Source organism: Bos indicus, chromosome 6 (genome assembly GCF_029378745.1).
Source record: "Bos indicus isolate NIAB-ARS_2022 breed Sahiwal x Tharparkar chromosome 6, NIAB-ARS_B.indTharparkar_mat_pri_1.0, whole genome shotgun sequence".
NCBI classification, from domain to species: domain Eukaryota; kingdom Metazoa; phylum Chordata; class Mammalia; order Artiodactyla; family Bovidae; genus Bos; species Bos indicus.
This window is the reverse complement of record NC_091765.1, coordinates 46,858,977-46,881,910: the sequence shown is the minus strand read 5'-3', so window position 1 is coordinate 46,881,910 and position 22,934 is coordinate 46,858,977. Positions and strand designations below refer to the sequence as shown.

General features: G+C 37.3%; 1 protein-coding gene across 5 annotated transcripts in view; it reads right to left on the bottom strand.

The window, feature by feature from the left end:
* Positions 1 to 22,934, bottom strand: part of TBC1D19 (TBC1 domain family member 19) — a 156,936-nt gene that overhangs the window by 11,757 nt on the left and 122,245 nt on the right. For all 5 annotated transcript variants that reach the window (XM_019962555.2, XM_070791250.1, XM_070791252.1 and 2 more), the window contains 4 exons: positions 12,480 to 12,512; positions 10,461 to 10,570; positions 8,296 to 8,387; positions 729 to 844 (listed from right to left, as the gene is read on the bottom strand). In XM_019962555.2, the coding sequence (XP_019818114.2) occupies positions 729 to 844; positions 8,296 to 8,387; positions 10,461 to 10,570; positions 12,480 to 12,512 (351 nt within the window). The remainder of the gene's footprint in view (positions 1 to 728; positions 845 to 8,295; positions 8,388 to 10,460; positions 10,571 to 12,479; positions 12,513 to 22,934) is intronic.

The window sequence follows — 22,934 nt, the reverse complement described above, 5'->3', positions numbered from 1 at the left end:
TTTTCAGCTCTCCACCCATGTGAAAACTCTGCAAAATTTATTTGAATTCCCTGATAATCCTGGTGATAGAAACAACTGAATCTATTGTACATGTAGAGAAGCAAAATAATGTAAGAAATCTGTGCTGTGTTATCATACAGTTGCCCTCTGTGTATATCTGTTGTAAGAACTGCTTAATTATTAAATGGAGATGAGTTTGTGACTTTCTGAAAAAATGTTTAATTTTTTTTGACTTAAGAGAATAAGTAAAAGGGGGAACCTTTATGTATGACTCACAGACAGAGATTTCAACTATGCACGGAGGCTCAGTCTTGGTTTGGCTTTTAGGCAGTAGCTGAGAAGGGGCACAGAACAGAACTACAAGATAATCAGAGGAGTCAGGAGAAGAACGGAAGTAGACCTACACTCCACTGCATAAACCTCATAGGTGCTGAGGCTGAACAAATGCCCTGGCTGGACTAGAAACAGGTGAGGGGAAACTGACATTCCTGGAAGCAATGAAGAAAGACTAGGAATAGGCTGGTGATGGGCAGTTCCTCAGGCGTATTTAGATTGCAGAACATCAGTCCTTGTCTTCTAAGGCAGATAAATCGACTAAATGTTCATGAATTAGAAATGACAGACAACTGTAGATTCCAATTCCAATTACAGATGGTAAATGTTAGAAAGAAAAGAAAGGCTTTACTATAGAAACAGCATGTGTTTTATAAACAAGCACTTACTCTTACCAGCAAGAATTTCCAGAGAGTTGTATCCTAGGATTCTGTCCCACAAAAGCAAGAGTTGATCTGTAGCTAAGTATCCAGAGAAAGCTCGAACCATCCATTTAAATGATATGCGAAGTCTATAAACAAAGAAAAACAAGATATTTTACCAGTGGTATTTTTTCTCATCAGAAAGCAATTATCAGAAGATCTCAACGAGTTACAATGACAGTAACTCCTTTGTGGGTTTTAAAAATCACAGTCATTTAAAACTCAAGTACTCTACACATGTACAATGGAATACTACTCAGCCTTAAAAAAGAAATAAAACAATGGCATTTGCAGCAACATTATTAGAGATTACTATACTAAGTGAATTAAGTCAGAAAGAGAAAGACAAATACCATATGATATCACTTATATGTGGAATCTAAAATGTGAATCTTAAATGAACTTATATACGAAAAAGAAACAGTCTCATAGATACAGAGAATAGGCTTGTGGTTGCCAAGGCCAACAGGAGAAGGATGGATTGGAGCTCAGGATTAGCAGATGCAAACTGTTATACACTGAATGCATAAACAACGAGGTCTTGCTGTATAGCAAAGGGAACTGTATTCAATATCCTGTGATAGACCATAATGGGAGAGAATATGAAAAAGAATATATATATGTATAACTCAATCACTTTGCCATACAGTAGAAATTACCACAACATTGTAAATTAACTATACTTCAATAAAATAAATTTCAAAAAACTCAAGTACTCTATTAAATACAGCTGTAAAAATTCAGCTGAGAAACCCTGAGTTCCCAAATTAGTGGTCTCAAAAGTATTAAGAGAAAGAATTATATTTCAGAGCCCTACTTTATGTTGTAGTTCATTCTTTAGAAAACTCAAAAAAACAAAAAACTGCAAAAAAACAAAACAAAACAAAAAAAAAAAAAAAAGAAAACTCACTTCTACATTTTGTTTTTCAGGGTATGTACTAATTAGCTATCAATGAGGTGATCTTATAGTTTCAACAGTTCCAGGCAAGCCAAGATTATTTGAATTTTTATTCAAGACACTTAAATAAATACTTATAGCTGCATATTTTTCCAATTCAATAAATTATATTCCTAGATTTCACTCAAATGGCTACTAAGGATACAAAAAAGACAAGGAAAAATAGTTTTAAAGCTATAAGGGGTTTCCCAGGTGCTAGTGGTAAAGAACCCACTTGCCAATGCAGGAGACATAAGAGATATGGGTTTGATCCCTGGGTTGGGAAGATCCCCTGGAGAAGGAAATGGCAACCCACTGCAGTATTCTTGCCTGGAGAATCCCATGGACAGAAAAGCCTGGTAGGCTACAGTCCATGGGGTTGCAAAGAGTCAGACATGACTGAAGCAACTTAGCAAAATAAAAATAAAATAGAAAAGCTATAAGGGAACTTAGAAATAGATTTCTGATTTCAACCCTTTAGTTTTAAAAAGGAGGTCATCAGAACTCTGAAAGATCAGCAAGAAAATTCAATTAAATTCTATTTTGTGAAAAAAAAAAAAAAAAACCCCAAAAATCCTAAGAAGTATGAGATCCTACTGTTTCATAACAAGGTTATGTTACAATAATATTTTATCTCTAGGATCAGGAAACAAACCCAGCTTTGGTGCCTGAAGAGATAAAATACTCTCTCACATTTCTCTACTATCTATTAGCAATTAAATATCAGTTGACTGCCCCTGAGAGGTTTTAGCCAAATTCTTTGTTAAAACTGTCATAATATTATATAAATACCAGTACTTTTTCTTAAAAGAGAAACTGGGATCCAGAGATTGCCTTTGTTGATGTCATATTAATTTTCCTAAGATTGAAAAAGGACCCCCAAGTTTCAGAAATTCCTCAATATTATATAACTATTGCTCTAATATAACAAAGCACATGTAGGCAGTAGTATTATAAGTCAAGTTTCTTGGTTGGTTTTAGAATATTAGTTTATAGATGCCAAAAAAACTTTTGGCCAGTGAATGTTTTAAATTTTAAAAGTTCACTAATTCCCTGGCATGCCAGTAGGACTCCATGCTTCCACTGAAGGGGACCTAGGTTCCATCCCTGGTCTGAGAACTAAGATCCCACAGGCATGCAGCGTGCCCCAAAGAAAACAATTTCACTTTTAAGTCTAAATTATTAACTTCAACTAGTTTCATTTTATGGATCTCTCATAGTGTCTTATTAGGCCAACAGTACCACATACCGTGCCTCCCCGCTCCCACTAGATATATGTGCTAGTGTATCTAGCACAGAATCAGTTTCTTAGAAATAAAGCTTATTGATGCAGAATTTATATACAGTGGAATTTGCTTTTATTAATGTACAATTCTGAGTTTTGTTAAAACCAAATAGAAATTTGAGAACTAAAAAATACAAAAACGATAACAACAACAAAGCAACCCTCACTGGATGAATCCAACAGCAAAATGGAAATAAACAATGAGAGAGCCAGTGAATTTAAGTATAAGTCAATAGGAAGTGTCCAATCTGAACTACAGAATTTAAAAAATTGAAAATAAAATGAAAAGAGCTTTAGAAACCTGTGGGATAAGACCAAAAGTTTTAATATTTGTGTTCCAGAAGAAAAGATGAATGTGAGTGGTACAGGAAAAAAAAACTGAAGAAATAATGGTTGAGGGAGAATGGACACATGTATATGTATGGCTGAGTCCCTTCACTGTTCACCGGAAACTACCACAACATTGTTAACTGGATATACCCTAATACGAAATAAAAAGTTTAAAGTTTGGGGGAAAAAAAGATGAAACCTAAAAAAAGAAATAATGGTTGAAAACTTCCTAAATTTGACAAAAGAAATAACCCTCAAATTCAAGATGTTCAACAAACCCTGAACAGGATAAACCCAAGAAATCCATGTCCAGATATATCATAAACTGTTGAGAAACAAAGACAAAGACCTTGATAGCACTCAGAGAAAAAAAATAACTGGTATTATTTCTCCCTGAAATGTTTGGTTGAATTTGTCTGTGAAGCCCTCCAGGCCTGGAGTTTATTTGAAACTAGAATGTGATAGATTAAAGATGTATATTGTAAATCCTGCATAAAGTATTTTTTAATTAAGGCATGTACATTTTTTTAGTGATAATGCTATTGGATTTCCCAGGCAAGAATACTGGAGTGTGTTGCCATTTCCTTCTCCAGGGGATATTCCTGACCCAGGGGTCAAACCCATGTCTCCTGCACTGCAGGCGAATTCTTTACCTGCTGAGCCATCACGGAAGCCCAAGGCACTGTCATAGCCTGAATGCTTGTGTCCCCACCCCTACCTCAAATTCACTGAAACTACCTGCAATGTGATAGTATTAGCAAAGAGATGTGGCCCTTGGAAGCTAATTAGGATTAGATGGCAGAAAGTGAAGAGGAACTAAACAACTTCTTGACGAAAGTGAAAGAGGAGAGTGAAAAAGTTGGCTTAAAGCTCAACATTCAGAAAACGAAGATCATGGCATCTGGTCCCATCACTTCATGGCAAATAGATGGGGAAACGGTGGAAACAGTGACTGACTTTATTTTTGGGGGCTCCAAAATCACTGCAGATGGTGATTGCAGCCATGAAATTAAAAGACACTCCTTGGAAGGAAAGTTAGACCAACCTAGATAGCATATTCAAAAGCAGAGACACTACTTTGCCAGCAAAGGTCCGTCTAGTCTAGGCTATGGTTTTTCCAGTAGTCATGTATGGATGTGAGGGTTGGACTGTGAAGAAAGCTGAGAGACGAAGAATTGATGCTTTTAAACTGTGGTGTTGGGGAAGACTCTTGAGAGTCCCTTGGACTGCAAGGAGATCCAGCCAGTCCATCCTAAAGGAGATCAGTCCTGGGTGTTCATTGGAAGGAATGATGCTGAAGCTGAAACTCCAATACTTTGGCCACCTCATGTGAAGAGTTGACTCACTGGAAAAGACTCTGATGTTGGGAGGGATTGGGGGCAGGAGGAGAAGGGGACAACTGAGGATGAGATGGCTGGATGGCATCACTGACTCTATGGACATGAGTTTGGGTGAACTCCAGGAGTTGGTGATGGACAGGGAGGCCTGGCGTGCTGTGATTCATGGGGTTGCAGAGTTGGACACGACTGAGCAACTGAACTGAACTGAACTGAAGACGAAGTGGGTTCTCATGATTGGGATTAGTGATTTCATAAAGTCATGTGACAGCTTGTTTTCCCTCTTTGCTCTCCATCACATGAGGATACAATGAGAAGTCAGCAGTCTGCAACCTATAAGAAGGTCCTCTCTAGAACTCGACCATACTATCAACTTGATCTTACACGTCCAGTCTCCAGAAGTGTGAGAAATAAATTTCTGTTGTTTACAAGCCATACAGTTTATAGTAATACGTTGTACCAGACTGAACTAAGACAGACATTATCAACAAATATTTTTTAAAAGGTATAAATAATAACTCAATACTGGAGATAAAAATGGAATAAAAAATATTCAAAAGTAGGCAGGAAAAGAGGAAAAAAAAGAATAAAGAGCACATGGAACAAACAAAAAAGTCTATCAAAATAGTAAATGGTATCAACTGTTATTATTTTATCCCAATATCAATTACATTAAATATAAATGGAATAAACACACCAATTAAAGATAAACTGCCACAATGAAAGACCTGAATATACTTTTGATAAGAAAGCCACCTGAAAAGTAGAGACACTGATAATCAATATACTAAAAGTAGGACAGAAAAGAATACACGATACAAATTCTAATAAAAAGAAAGCTGGAATGGCTATATCAGACATAGTTCAGTTGTGTCCAACTCTTTGCTACCCCATGGACTGTAGTCCATGGAATTCTCCAGGCCATAGTACTGGAGTGGGTAGCCTTTCCCTTCTCCAGGGGATCTTCCCAAATCAGACATCAAACCCAGGTCTCCCACATTGCAGGCAGATTCTTTACCAGGTGAGCCACAAGGGAAGCCCAAGAAGTAAAGACATCAGTACACTAAAGATAATACAATAAAGATAATCAATACACTAAAAGTAGAAGGACAGAAAAGAATACACTATATGAATTTTAATAAAAAGAAAGCTGGAATGGCTGTATCAGACATAGATTTATTACTAGGAAAAGACATTACATAATGATAAACAGATCAATTCTCCTAAAAACAGTGTCAAATACATGAAATAAATATATATATAGCAACGTAGAAACAAAAAGACAAATTCCCAGTTATAATTGGAGACTCTAACACTTCTTTCTCAATAATCAATAGAAATAGTAGACAGAAAATTAACAGTGAGACGTCTTGAACATTATAAAAAAAACTTGACTTTATTAACACATAGACATTCTGCTCAATGCTAGTGGGAAATGAATTCTTTTCAAGTATACATGAAAGATTCATCAAGGTAGCTCATATTCTGGGTCATAAAACAAACTACAACATTTAAAAGAACTAAAATCTTAAGAAGCACATTGTCTAATTGTAATAGAATTAACATAGAAATCAATAACAGAAAGATATCACATTTTTTTCAAATATTTGGAAATTAAACAATGTACTTTTATATAAACTATGGTCAAACAGGAAGTCACAAGAGAAATTAAGAAACATTTTGATTGAATGAAAGTAGAAACATAAAATGTCAAAATTTGTTGAGTGGAGGTAAAGCAGGGCTTTGAGGGAAATTTATAACATTACTATTGCTTATGTTAGGAAAGAAATATCTGAAATCAATTCTCTAAATTTCACCTTAAGCAAGCAGAAAGATGAGCAAAACAAAGCAAAAACAAGCACCCAGAAGGAAAAAACAAATTAAAGAGGATAGATCAATGAAACTGAAAATAGAAAAACAGAAAATCAATGAAACCAAAACTGATTTTCTCAAAGAATAAAATAAATAAGCCTCTGACCAGAATAATCAAGAAACACAAGATACAAACATCAATCTCAGGAATGAGACAGGCAGTGGCACTCTGATTTTAAAGATAGTAAAAGGCTAATTAAGAATAATTATGGAATATTATGAATAGTTTATGTCCATACATATAACTTAGATAAAATGCACAAAGTACTCAAGTAGAAGGAGATATCCTGAAACGTCCTATATCTAGTAAAAAAAATTAAATTCTAATTAAAACTTTCCAATAGCATTAGTTTTAATTCATGAAAGTCTTTTTTTTTTTTTTTAATTCATGAAAGTCTTTTAATAATTGATTTCTAGCCTGACAACTGAATTTTTACACTTTCCTTTCATTAGAATTTTGATGTTTACCATAATTTATTGAAATAAATTTGTTCCTTTTAATGATTAAAGTATATGAATAGACTAGGAAAATATCAGGATTTTAGTTATAACAATTAACTAAATGTCTACAGAAAAGCATAGATATATACAAATATTCATTTCACAATAATAAAAAATGAAGTCAGTTTACCACAAGAAAAAAATACATGTGTAATATATTTCTGCCACAATTTTGTTTTATAATAATAATTATTAACAGAATTCTATTTTTTATTGGCTATAAAAGAAAGATTGTCAGGTATTATCAATAAATGATATGAGGTACACAAAGAGGAAGACAATAACAAAACAGTGGTAAATCATTTGGAAATTTCTGTTGCCATGGACATTGTTAATTGAAAAAGAGAAAAGAGAACCAATAATAATGAGGTCCACAGGTACCCGACCTATTCACTGGTAACTCGTACCGGGATATTTACTGATAACTCATACTGAGATAAATAAACAAAAATTCAAGCTTTTGCAAGGAAAAATCACAGTGTACAACCATTAGTAGATAACTGATTTAGTTTTCACTTAGTGAAAGATGGCAAACTTTAACTGATCTGGCTTTCAAAGTTGTCTTCTGATAAATCTGGCCTAAATTGACAATTTTAGTATCATCATATTTCTCAGGTAGTATTTGTTTCCACAGATTTTTACCTCAGTTTGGTCACCATCTTTCACTATGAACTGGAATTAGTTGTCTGGTGATTCTTGTACCAAGCACAAAAATCCAAGCAAATAAGAATTTATCAGGATTTTGGTAAGTCTTCCAAGAATTTTTGGCACAATGTTGAGTTATAATTCTTACTACTTGATAATTATTGTTTTGGAGAAGGAAATGGCAACCCACTCCAGTATTCTTGCCTGGAGAATCCCAGGGACAGAAAGGCCTGCACATACAGGCTGCTTCTGTCAATTTCTCAGACTTTAAGACTGAATTTTTTAATTTGCATATAATTAGGTCACTCCTTTACCCTACGTATTAGATTCTAAAAGTTTGCCAGCACCTCATTGTGTTAAACCAACTACTCTGCACCTCTTTCTCGGAGAAGGCAATGGCAACCCACTCCAGTACTCTTGCCTAGAAAATCCCATGGACAGAGGAGCCTGGTAGGCTGCAGTCCATGGGGTCACACAGAGTCGGACATGACTGAAGTGACTTAGCAGCAGCAGCAATTATTGTTTTATTGGGGAAAATGTTAACTTCTCTGAAAAAAATCACTGCATCTTTGATGATTAAAAAGAGCCTTCTGATATCAATCTATTCTTCAATTAGGAGAGAAAAATACTCACGGTTGAGCCCCAATTTCTCGCAGATGATAAAAGAGTTGGGGGAGATAAGTTTGCAGAAGAGTTTCAAACAGCAGACAGAGTGACACAATACCCTGGATACAATAAGTCACAAGAGAAATGCATAGCTTAGTATTTAAAAATGAACTCTGCCATCAAATTACTCAAACAGAAATGAGAAAAAGATGATCAGTATCAGTATTGTTTAAGAACCAAAGACAGGAAATGCACCAATGAGCTCTAATACATTAAAAATAAGTTTATCCCTCTTTATGGATATTCACTCTTATAAATATGCCAAGGAGCCTACTTTTTAACAATGAGGCTCCCTGCATAAGCTGGCATATAGTAATGTTCAGAATTCAAGAAAAACAGCATTTTCTAGAAAGCCTGCTACTCTGTAAGTCATACATTATCACTTAGGCTCAGCAAAATTAGTTTTTTCTGGATGCAGTCCAATTTCCAGGTATTTCTCTAGTGCTGTAGCCACACCCGTACTTTCTTCCTCCATACGCTCCTTTCTTTCAGCTGCCTCACCCACCAGGGAAAATATTTCCTGCTTTTTTTATTCTTTCATCGAAAACCATCCCCAGGGAAAGATTGACTGCTTGAAATTTCTGTCAGGAAGTCATCAAACAAGAATGTTTGATTACTGAGTATAAGGATGGTTTTTAAAAAACTGAAATCTACTTTTTTTAAAAGGGCATTGTAGAGTACAAAGCAGATGGGTTTTCAAGTGCATTAATTACTTGACAACTCTGAATAAAGTCTTTCTTGCAGTTTAGCATTCCTCAGGGTTGTTCTTTGTAAGAAAGTTCTAATCCTCTTTTTGAGTTTCTAAAGAAGTAAGGCTGTCGTGGTTCTAAACAGTTCAGTCTGGCTGCAAGCCAGAAAAGGAGATGACTGCCTGTAAGTCTTTATTTCACTGAATAAAGAAAGGGCAGAGGCAGGGCTGTCCCAGTCAGTCAGCTGGAAGAGGACAGCTTAGGGTCAGCATGGAGGCACAGAAGGAATAGCCAGAGTTTTAAAAATTAAAAAAAAAATTTTTTTTTTAAGTCTAAAGTGTGAAAATAAAACATGAGAGTAAGAAATCTGATGCTAAGTATGACTGATTAGAAAAGAGAATTATTAATATATTTTTGGTTATCCTAGATTAAACATTATTGCAATATAGACACTAAATCGTTATCTCAGAGAGAAGAGACCCATGATAATTTGGTAGCACTTCATTTGCTCATCTGTGACATCCTGGATTTCCGTTACTTGCCAGCTGTCATCAGCAATGTTTGAGAGCAACACTAGAGACAGAGGAAGGTGGACTAGGAATACACAGGATTAAAATGGGGAGGAAGTATGATGAACTGCTATTTAGTTGAGTAGCAGTGTGACAATCTTCTCTTTCAGGAAACTTGGTAGCCCTGACACATTCCAATTTTAATGTTTCTTTGGGAGTGTCAATCAAGTTACTGACAAGCAGACCAAAGCAGGCCCCAAAACAGAAAAAGTATAACTGAAATAAATACTTGTTTTTACTCAGGTTAAGGGGGGTAGGAGTGGGGGGGGAAGATACGATAAAGGATGGGCCAAAATAAAACAGATACGAATATTCAACTCCCAATATGCTTCTCCTTGAATTTCTTGTTAAGGCCAAGGAGCCATCTATTGAATAAACACAAAGAAAATATCTAGTTTGATAAAGGATAATTAGTCAAACATGATATTGAAAAATAAGGGACAAATAAATGTTTAATTTTCATTAACAAAGATGATGATGATGATCATAATGACAATAAAAACAACAGCCACCTATTTACTGAACACCTGCCACGAGCCAAGTACTACCCAAGTGCTTCATACTCTTCTTTACAGCACCACAGAAACTCAGCATTAACCTCATTTCAGAGATGAGGAAACCAATGTTCAAAAACGTAGCCATCTTTGTCAAAGAAAACAATACAGACATTGCTATGCTTATTCTTTCAACATATAAAAGATAATTTAAATGCAAGTGATAAAGGACTTTTTCTTGTCATTATTACTAAAACTATTTAAGTATCAATTTATTCTTTCATTTTTTCCATAGGAAAGTGATGCTTGACAATTTGTTTTTCTTAAGGTAAAAAAGAACAAATCAGAGTCTGGTTTGATCCAATTTTTTATGAACTTACAGAAGGATGAGAAGAGATGGAATGAAGCCTGAAGAAAAAACGCACATACATCTCACGGAATATCTGATACAGTTTGGAAGGTTCATGGTATAGAAAACAAAGTGGTGCAACTGAAAGAACAAGAAAAATTGATTGATAACATTGCAGAACTACTATAATTGAAAAGTAAGTTCACAAACACAAAGGATAAATATTTTATAGTAATAATATTCATTCAAGTTTAAAATCATATATATTCTTTTTTCATGTTGGAAAGGGAATATATGCACATGTAAAAACTGCCATTAAAAATTTTTTTTAATGGGAGTAAATTATAAAATGTTTTATAATCCCAACAGTAGAATAACACAATGGAACCATATAAGGGTATTAAAAATTCAAAGTAACGTTTTAAAATTACATAAAATCTCTCTCTTTTTAAATTGAAATAATAACAAAGTGACATCCAGGCAATTCATTTTTACTTTGTCCCACAAAGGATCTTTCAAAATTTTTAATTTTTGACATCAGGTGAGTAAAATATAAGATGATTTATGGCTAGCTTTTAGAACTGATGTAATTTGAAAATTAAAATTCTGATTAACAGGCTATTGGTCAACATTGGCATATCCCAATATGTTTCTAGATAGTTTTCATAGGCTTTAAGTAAAACAATTCTAAGAATTTATTTCTCTAATGAATTTTTTGTGTGTGTGATAACAATCTCTAATTAATTTGAATTAAATTATCTTTTGCACTGTTTGTGGCAATTAAGCACAGGTGGGTCAGCTCAACCAGATAGCCCACAGGTGAATGTCAGAAAGTCAGATTTTAAAATCAGATGCCAACCTGACAATATGATTCTTTCATCTGTGAACAGGCAGGAGCCAATGATGTATTTTGTACTCTGAGAACTGTTAGAAAATTTAAACTTCCTGACATCATTAACTGTTCTCTAAATTGCTCAAGTACACCTTTTAAAAACTATTTACTTGAAAAATGCTTGCAGTTGGATTATTAAAATAAAAGGATTAAAGGGCTTACATTTTATTATTAAAGGTAAAAATTTATATTCTTAACCTTGCTACGTTTTCTATTTGAAATTCCTCACATATTTATAAAAGAGAAATATGCTGGAACGTCACTATAACAACATGTATTATGTTATGAAATTTTGATGGCTCAAGAGAATAAAGCCAAGCGAAGCATAGTGCAAAATTCCCAGACACTCTGAATCCTCTTCGTTGTATGCTGGTTTTAAAACTTTTATATTATGTCATTCACCATGATGGTATGATGCTGAACACCCGAGGATTTGTTTTTTTTTTTTTTTTTTACAAAGAAAAGTGTTAATTTACTGCTGATTCTTTTTACAAAGGTAAACTTTATATTTCTGTTTAGTCTAAAGGTTGGGGAGGAGGAATAGTTGGGACAAGAATCTTCAACAAGTTCATATGTAAAACAGATAAATGAAAAATTAAATGGCATTAAGGGACAGAGCATTCTCCTTCTTGCTTATCTTTGTGACGCTTCCTGCATTCCTCATTCAAAGACCTGTGAGGCAGAAAGGTGCTGGGGCACTCAGACCTGCACACGTGTGTGTCACGTGTGCTTCAGGACGCCCGCACACTTCAGTGTGACTGCTGCTCCGCACACCAGCCAGTCTGAAGAAATCAGGAGCTCACTCGGTGTTGTCCTTCCCTTTGCATGTTTTCTGATCTAGTATTTTTCAAAAAGACTTACGGGAATTAGTTTAGGAATTTCTACAGCTATTAAAACTAAATATCAGTGTGTATTTCTAATTTCTAGTGAATTAGAATATGGTAAACCACAGAACCATTTTCATGGTATGTTTAACTTCACAAGCAATCATCATCTCAGCAAAATTTTACTTGGACATATAAACAAATACCAAACCCAGTGTTTAACAGTTCACAGTAACATTGTTGAATGTGTGGGTGATGCAATATAAAGTGTGAGGTTCATGTTTAAATTTTCTAAAGTGTAATAAAACAGTGAGTATTTTAAAGCCTAACTTACCATACATTGAAAATCCATGAAAAGGGATTACGCCTAAAAAAAAAAAAAAGTATTTCATTTCTATTAGTATACCCACTGAATTATTTTTTAGGTAAACTTTAGGGGATTAAAACCAAAAATAGAGAGCTTTGCTATTTTTGCTTCAACTTTGTTCATGAATGTCAGAAAGACTTAGTGATGGTAACCAACGAAATGATGTGCTTTTTAATAGCTTTAGAGAAGCAATCAAGAGGTTTTCAATACATATCCGGTTAACTTTCTACTGATAAAGCTGAAAATTAAGACTATGAATATATGTGTTACAAAAACAGAACAAGGCAGATCACAGAACCAAGTTTAAGAACTAATGGTCTCAGAAAGTCAATAGATTAAGTCCTTCTTAAAACAACTTCAACCTATATATTAAATTTGTTAAAAGATAAGTGAGCATTTCAAGGTGCCTCTTGTATAGATATATTCCCTTTAAACTTAACAAAAGTTACATCATAGGATGTGATTTGGAAAAAACATTGGTAGGAATATGGTATAAATTCAGTGTAATCTTTGGCAAGAATTATACAAAAGAACACATCCATTTAAAAGAAATACTTGAAGCCTGACTTGGTGTGCTAAACATCTTGTCACATTCTAAGTGAAAAATTAGAACTTGGACAGCTTAAGTTCAAAACAGAAGTTCTGTAATATATACACCATATCTCTAACACAGTACTAGATCAGGCTGCAAACACAGAAGAAAAATGAGTTTAAAATTTTGAAAAATAGTACAGGAATGCTTTATTCATCTGACATTTTCAGAGGCAAAACCATGGTGTCGGCAGAGACTTTAGAGGTCATCTAGAGTAAGTCCTAACAAATGATTGTTCAGTCTCAGTCTAAAACACATTCAGCAATAGGGGACACATTAATTCCCATTGAAACCAGTTAAAATTTTGAACAGGTTTAATTTAGGGGGAGTTATTTCTCATACAGAGTCAAACTCTGGCTCCTAGTAATCCCCACTTACTACTCCTAGTTCTGACCACAAAGGTCAGAATTAGCCTAACTTATCTTCTATGGAAACTTTCAGAAACATTGGAGGACACGGACTGGTCTTTCCCCCACTCCCAACAGCATCACCACCAAGCTGGGTTTTCTGTGTGTGTGTGTGTGTGTGTGTGTGTGTGTGTGTGTGTGTGTGTGTGTGTGTGTGTGTGTTTTCTCGTTGTTGTTCTGAAACTTAATGAGTTCCTTTAACAGTTCGCCAGGTGAAGTGGTCCTGAATAGTTTCTCTATTCTATTCTCCTCTGGACAAATTATAGTTCACCACAGTCAAAGTGATGTGACGGAAGCCTTCAAGCATTTTTCTTCCCTACACAGCCTAGAGCTAAAGCAGAGCATACTTGTGCAGTTGTTTCTGACCTAAGTAAAGGGCTATATTCTTATATCTATTACATTTCCTCTTTGGTGAACCATTCCAGTTTGAGACAATCCCAGATCCTCGTCCTGTTATCTAATGTATTCCCTCTTCTTCCTGGGTGTGCATTGCTGGAGAGTTTGATAAATGCACTATCTATGTCCTAATCTAGAGCATCAACAAATGCTGAACGAGATAGAGGACAGGACTTGTCACTAGAGACCTCCTTCCACACTGACAGTAATCCATTGATCAACACCCTACTGAGGTGCACTAAGGGCACAGACCAGGTGTCAAGACAGACTTGGTTGGGTTTATATAGCTCTGTCATTTAAGAACATTGCGTGCCTTGTTTCTTAACTCCCCTAATTCTCCATTTCCTCATCTTGTATATCAGAGATAATACTAGAACTATATAAATGACTAAATGAGAGATAATGACTACAGTTTGGGCTGCCCAGGTGGCTCAGTGGGTAAAGAATCCACCTGCAATGCAGGAGATACAGGAGATGAGGTTTCGATTCCCAGGTCGGAAAGATCCCCTGGCGAAGCGCATGGCAACCCACTCCAGTATTTTTGTCTGGAGAATTCCCATGGACAGAGGAGCCTGGTGGGCTACAGTCCATGGGGTCGCAAAGTGTCGGACATGACTGAAGCGATTGACTACATGTGCATATACAACTATAGATTAGCCATTCATAAATAAAGGCAATTATTGATATTATTATTCACAAATTAACTCATATTTCTATGATGATTCTAGAAGTAATTTTATCAAAAGAGAGTATGAGGAAGACAAAATATTATTCTGAACTAGTATGCCAGGCCAACCACCTTTAAAATTTTGTGCAGCATCACTCAAACTTCATAAGATATAATTATCAGGATCTACCTTTTCCCATTTTCCCCTTGTCTTCCAGAACACAACACAGATTCATGTTGTTCAACTCTGTCTGAATCCCACCATGTTTATCATTTTCCTTATTGATCTCGATGTAATTAGCTTCCCTGTTCTCTCAGAACTGTCCTACTCTTCAAGCGCTTCACACCCAACTGCAGAATTCATTCCCCCCCACGCTGAGACTGATGCCACTGAAATAAATTCTCTTGCTTGTCTGTTCTTTACTTCAAAGGTTTTGCACACCTTTCATCTTTTTTCTCATTTCCCTTTAGGGAGGTCTTTAGAGGGAGACATCTCCTTTCCCTTTTTCAGAGCTACCATCTTCACCTTTGTTCTTAATCCTGTTTCCTTCACTTTTTCTCACAGAAGTTAAGGTCAGATCTGTGGCTTGTCTATGTGTGGTCTCTGGGCTAAGAATGGATTTTACATTTTTGAAAGATTATTTTAGAAAACAATAAAGAGTATTAAGAAGTAGAGACTGTTTGTGGCCAACAAAATTTTAAATATTTACTAATTGGCCTTTTACAGGAAAAGTTTGCCAACCTCTGCTTTGGAATCCTGTCCCACCGATTTTCCTCCCCCCTCTTTTATGTTCATCATTTAATAAACACGTACTGAGTTTCTACTATGTGCCTGACACTGCTCTGAGATCTGGGGCTTACTTTTTATCAAGGACAGGGAAGTCATGATGAAATAAGAGCACGTATGTCAGACAGTGACAAAGCCGTGAAGAGGAATAATGGAGGCAAGGGCGGGGGGTGGAGAAGACAAGGCCGGGGGCGGGAGGCGGTTTTGAGAGGTACTGAAGCTCTGGAGGTGAGAGTCACCTGGGAAGGGGTGACCTGGAGGCCCTGGGCTTCACGTGGTAACTGCCATGAACCGGGATGTTTCCTGAGATGGACGGCCCAAAGGCAGAGAGTGGTGGCATCGGCTCTCACTCCTACTAGTGGGAGAGCAGAGGAAAGGGGCGGCTAGGTCTTATGGAAGTACTCCTCTCTCCAGTCTCTATTTTCACTGCAACCTTTCAGCCAAAGACATTATAAATACCTTCACTAATAACAAGAGGAGGAGAAAGAGGACTTGTCCATTTTTTTCCTGGACCTTACATTCCTGTCAAACAAATGTTTAATTTCTCTCCTCTTGAAGTCAAGCTTAATTCTAAAAACATGATCTGAATTAACTTCACTTCCTCATTATGTATCCCCAATTCCTTATAATCTGGTTTCCACTCTTCTCACCCCAACTCCTGATTGCTAACGTCTCCTCTGTTTGTGTGTCCTGCCCCGCAGCAATTCAAAGTCCCTTCTCTAGATTGAGCCCACCAGACCCCGTGCAGATCAGGCTCCTTGTCTCAGAAGCTTCTGCTGCTCAGTTTTTGGTTTTGTTTTGTTGTCTTTTGGGCTAGCTCTCCCTTCTACGCACTTCTTAAATATGGCTACTTTAAGACTCTCTCATACTTGTTTTCTCTTTCCTTCCACTAGCATTCTCCTTATTAACCCATAATTCAACAGTAAAAGCCCAGTTTCCTGCGCCTCCTTCTGGCCTGTCTAGTTCTGTAAACAACTCCTTGTCTCCCTAGGCTTTAAGGAAGAAAGCTTTGCTTTCTAGTCCTCCCTCAGCCCTTATACCTAAATGTGACTGTGTTCCTTTCTTGTCCCTTTACGATAAAGAAGGCTTAACTCTTCAGGATTCGGCCACTGTCTAACATAGCTTCATTTTTCTTCCCTACGAGCACAATTCTAATCCTGCCAAACTGACTACCACCCTTTCAGCTTCTGGACCTTAGGAAAAGGGCTGTAAATACTCCTCTACACTTGCAGCCACGTCCCAGCCCAACACCTTAGAGATTTTAAACAATACTCCTTCTAGAAAGATCCCCCTGACAGACTCCTACTTTCCATCCCCTATCACTCATTAGTCAGAACTCTTGTGTCAGCTGATTTCCCTGACTGATTGAGGTGCCCCTTCTCCTCTGTGCGCCTAGATAACCCTGCACAATTCTGGCTTCACTTCCTACCTGTGTATACTTAGGTTGCTTATTTCTCCTTTTTCCTTATCCAGTACTGTTCTTAGACCAAGGCAGGGGGACTTGGGAATAAGAGGCCTGTTATAGCCCTTCTCTGACTATACCCCTCACCCAGAATCCATGTCCCTCCTTTAGGACCACAACTCCAAGACTGATATCCCTAACCCAAAGGCCCTTAGCCAGAGTCCAGGGTCTGCACAGCCTCTTCAGTGGAGCCACTCTTCCAATGGATGCTGTCCTCAGGATGGAGAGGTGGTCATTTGTGGAGTATGTGAACAGAGCTTGGACCTGTCTGTCCAGGTACGGGGTAGAGCCATGGTAAGAAGTGGGTGAGAGATACCACAAGTTAGGAACTTCTGAGGAGTCTTAAGCATTCTGAATTTGAAACTCGCCTCCCAAATTGTTATAAAGGTATATTTTTCAAGACAAGAAAACCAAGTAGAATTTACTTAGCAGTTTATTAGCTTGACTTATATAGACTTAGAGTAGGTTGGCTTCCAATTGTACTGGGCTTCCCTGTTAGCTCAGTTGGTAAAGAATCCACCTGCAATGCAGGAGACCCTGGTTCAGTTCTTGGGTTGGGAAGATCTGCTGGAGAAGGGATAGGCTACCCACTCCAGTATTCTTGGGCTTCCCTGTGGCTCAGCTGGTAAAGAATCTGCCTGCAATGCAGGAGACCTGGGTTCCATCCCTGGGTTGGGAAGATCCCCTGGAGAAGGGAAAGGCTACCCATTCCACTATTCTTGCCTGCAGAACTCCATGGACTGTACAGCCCATGGGTCGCCGAGTCAGACACAACTGAGTGACTTTCACTTTCACTTTTCAATTGTACACATGGCCTGAACCCTCCAAGTTAGGAACAGACTTTCCTTTATCTGCAAAATGAGGACAATACCAGTGAAGCTGTAAAGATTAAATAAGAGGATGTATGTTACATGCCTAGCACAACACTTGATGCAAAGTCAGAACTTAACGAATGATGTTTTTGTTCTCTTATACTATATTATAATTACTTCTGTTTTTCTCTTCCAATGTAATAAATCACTTGAGTACAAAAACTATTCCTTATTTATCTCTATCCCCAGAGGCAAGCTTAATGCCCAAAATATAAAAGGTATTCATTCAGTGTTTGTGGAATGAATATATGAAGTCCTAGAGAATCTACCTCTACCGTTTTTCAACTGTTCACTTCCTTCCGACTGCCAGGACTGAGTTCAGGCTCTGATGAACTCTTACCTATAGTCTGTAAGAGCCTCCAAAGTGGTAACCCTTCCCCAAAACTCTCTGCCTTCCAACGAACTATTGTAATGGTTCAGGTTATCTTCTAAAATGTTGATGAGACCATGAAAAAGACCTCTATATCCATCGAGGATTTTCCCCTGACCATTCATCCACACACCAACTATTTGCTGAGTTTCTACTTACCCAATTAACCAATGTTTAAAAACCTACTCCGTAGCCTCTGGAGAAATTAAATTGAATATAACATTTTTTCTATTTATGGAATTCACATTCTAGCTTTATAATATAGGCTAAGTGTCTACAGAGTGAAATTCAAAAACTTTGATCTGGTCTTAACCATTCATGATGGCAATCTGAGATATATCTGCCTCTCCTTTGTCATCTTGATTCTGTACGTGCTGTGGTACAGCCATGCTAGATTACTCATCATCAGAACACATCATGCATTTTCATACTTTGATAGCTTTGAACTTTGTAATTCTGTACAATGAATTGCTTTAATGTCTATCAAAACCTTGCTAAGGATAAGTATAATCTCAGAAAAACATACCACAATCTCTTAATCCTAATTAAATGCTGATTCTTCTGCAAAAATTCTTATGGCACTTTGTTCATATTTCCATCACTATAATTTCACTGTATTTTGTGTTATAATTAACTGTTAATAGATTGTTGCAGAGGGCAGTAAATATGTTTTATTCACCTTTTATGCATTTTATGGTGCCACAAACATGGTTAATAATGAATATACTTTTGCTGAATGTTGCTGCTGCTGCTAAGTCACTCAGTCGTGTCCGACTCTGTGCGACCCCATAGATGGCAGCCCACCAGGCTCCTCTGTCCGTGGGATTCTCCAGGCAAGAACACTGGAGTGGGCTGCCATTTCCTTCTCCAATGCATGCCTGCATGCTAAGTCGCTTCAGTCGTGTCTGACTATGCAACCCCATGGACAGCAGCCCACCAGGCTCCTCTGTGCATGGGATTCTCCAGGCAAGAATACTGGAGTGGGTTGCCTTTTCCTTCTCTCTTGCTGAATGAGTGAAGGGTAGATGAATAAGTAAATGATGAATAGAGAAGGGGCAGGAAATTTATTGGTCTCTAGTTGGGAGGTGAGGATTTTATTGTGGGCTTATCAAACTAGCTGGATAACTTTAGGAAAGTCATCAAATCTCATGAGCTTCACTAATTGGTTGTCATTAAAAGGGACTAATTGGAAGGCCTGATGTCATTGAAAGGACTGATGCTGAAGCTGAAGCTCCAATACTTAGGCCACCTGATGCAAAGAGCCACCTCATTGGAAAAGACCCTGATGCTGGGAAAGACTGAGGGCAGGAGGAGAAGGGACGACAGAAGATGAGATGGTTGGATGGCATCACCAACTCCATGGACATGAGTTTGAGCAAGTTTTGGGAGATAGTAGAAGGACAGGGAAGCCTGCTGTGCTGCAGTCCACAGAGTCACAAAGAGTCAAACCAGACTTAGTGACTGAACAACAAAAAAAGGGACTAAGACGGTCTCCAAAATATCATCAAACTCTAGAATTAACAATTATGTCTAGGGCAAATATAGAAAAATTTGTGAGATCTAAGGAAAACTGAATATATGAGGATTGTATTATGAGAATGGTAACATTCTTTACCAACTTAAAGGTCTTTTAAGGACTTCCCTATAGCTCAGATGGTAAAAAAATCTGCCTGCAATACAGAAGACCCAGATTCAATCCCTGGGTCAGGAAGATCCTCTGGAGAAGGGAATGGCAATCCATTCCAGTATTCCTGCCTGGAGAATCCCACGGACAGAGGAGACTGGTGGGCTATAATCTGTGGGGTCGAAAAGAGTCGGATACAACTAAGCAAGTAACACTACTACTATTACTACTACTAGTCTTTTGCTTTCTAAAAACAAAAAATTGAAAACCAGATTAGATACACGCTGAAGGTCAATATTCTTAATGACACTATAGCCACCAGCTTTAGTTCAAGGGAACACTTGCTGCTGCTGCTGCTGCTAAGTCTCTTCAGTCGTGTCCGACTCTGTGCGACCCCATAGACCGCAGCCCACCAGGCTCCCCCGTCCCTGGGATTCTCCAGGCAAGAACACTGGAGTGGGTTGCCATTTACTTCTCCAATTCATGAAAGTGAAAAGTGAACGTGAAGTTGCTCAGTCGTGTCCAACTCTTAGCGATCCCATGGACTGCAGCCTACCAGGCTCCTCCATCCATGGGAACACTGAGGAGGGCCCAAAGATGAGTTTTCTTCTTTAATCTCTCCCTCTGTTTATATCTTTGGTTAAGTCTCTTTTTTCTCTTGTGAACACCCATCTTTTTCTATCTTGCCTAAATACAGCTTTGTTTTCTTTTCTTTTCTTTTTTTTTTTTCATATTGACACACTACTTTTATTGTCTCTAAATATAATTATGAGGGTGATTTCCAAGCATTTGGTATCAGTCTCAGCTCTGCAATTCCCATTTTCTTTTCTTTTTTTTTTAGATTTTTTTAAACTTTACAATATTGTATTAGTTTTGCCAAATATCGAAATGAATCCACCACAGGTATACCTGTGTTCCCCATCCTGAACCCTCCTCCCTCCTCCCTCTCCATACCATCCCTCTGGGTCATCCCAGTGCACCAGCCCCAAGCATCCAGTATTGTGCATCGAACCTGGACTGGCGACTCGTTTCATACATGATATTGTACATGTTTCAATGCCATTCTCCCAAATCTCCCCACTCTCTCCCTCTCCCACAGAGTCCATAAGACTGATCTATACATCAGTGTCTCTTTTGCTGTCTCGTACACAGGGTTATTGTTACCATCTTTCTAAATTCCATATATATGCGTTAGTATACTGTATTAGTGTTTTTCTTTCTGGCTTACTTCACTCTGTATAATAGGTTCCAGTTTCATCCATCTCATTAGAACTGATTCAAATGTATTCTTTTTAATGGCTGAGTAATACTCCATTGTGTATATGTACCACAGCTTTCTTATCCATTCATCTGCTGATGGGCATCTAGGTTGCTTCCATGTCCTGGCTATTATAAACAGTGCTGCGATGAACATTGGGGTACACGGAAATAATTTTAAAAGTTCATCTGCGTCTAATCATGTTAACATGTGAAAGAAAAACTAAGCAAGAAAAATAAGTTCATCAATAGAGCCATATCTTGATACCTTACAGAAATAGAAATATGTATTATATCCTTCTAAAAACTAAATATCATACAGTATATTATAGCATATATGTGGAATTTAGAAAGATGGTAACGATAACCCTGTATGCAAGACAGCAAAAGAGACACAGATGTATAGAACAGTCTTTTGGACTCTGTGGGAGAAGACAAGGGTGGGATGATTTGAGAGAATAGCATTGAAACAGGTATATTATCATATGTGAAACAGATCGCCAGTCCAGGTTCGATGCATGAGACAGGTGCTCACTGGTGGGGAGCACCAGGTTGGTGCACTGGGATAACCCAGAGGGATTGGATAGGGAGGGAGGTGGGAGGGGGGCTAAGGATGGGGACCACATGTACACCCATGGCTGATTCATGTCAATGTATGGCAAAAACCACCACAATATTGTAAAGTAATTAGCCTCCAATTAAAATAAATATAAAAAAATAAAAACAAAAACTAAATATCAAAGCCAGGTGCTATTATACAAAACCCCTATATTCTCATTAAAAAACACTTTTTACTTTCTTTGTTCAGTACTGCAGAAACATTTGAGCAGGCAAATTAAGGTAGAAAACAATGAAGATGTTACTATCATTATCTTTGTCTGCTACAGATAATAATTACAGATGTCCTAAGTGTAGGAACACCTTAATCAAGACAGAGCACTTTTCATTATGAAGCATAGAGTGAATAAATTAGTCAACTGCCAAACAGCAAAAAGGAATGCTGTTTAAGATGACTCATGATTAATCACACTTTTACCACATTTCCCCCAAGTTCTGAAATCTATAGTTGGTGTATAAACAGCTAGGTTATAAGATATTTGAGGCAAGGGCCACAATTCATACTGAGTATTATCTTCAGCATCCAGCATACAGTGTTCTACAAGTGAGATGCTCAATATATGCTGTTAATGATGGGAATTTAAGCAATTATAATCATATACTTATATATGATATAAGATATATATATTATATATGATATTAAATATATATCACATACATATGAATACATATGTATACATATATACATATCATACATGTGTACATATAAATATATATCATATACATATGATATTAAATTATATCATATGATATATTATATATGATATAGCTTATATATGATATTAACGTATAAGATTCATTTATCAGATCAGATCAGTCGCTCAGTTGTGTCCGACTCTTTGCGACCCCATGAATCGTAGCATGCCAGGCCTCCCTGTCCATCACCAACTCCCGGAGTTCACTGAGACTCATGTCCATCGAGTCAGTGATGCCATCCAGCCATCTCATCTTCTGTCGTCCCCTTCTCCTCTTGCCCCCAATCCCTCCCAGCATCAGAGTCTTTTCCACTGAGTCAACTCTTCGCATGAGGTAGCCAAAGTACTGGAGTTTCAGCTTTAGCATCATTCCTTCCAAAGAAATCCCAGGGCTGATCTCCTTCAGAATGGACTGGTTGGATCTCCTTGCAGTCCAAGGGACTCTCAAGAGTCTCCTCCAACACCACAGTTCAAAAGCATCAATTCTTCGTCTCTCAGCTTTCTTCACAGTCCAACTCTCACATCCATACATGACCACAGGAAAAACCATAGCCTTGACTAGACGAACCCTTGTTGGCAAAGTAATGTCTCTGCTTTTGAATATGCTATCTAGGTTGGTCTAACTTTCCTTCCAAGGAGTGTCTTTTAATTTCATGGCTGCAATCACCATCTGCA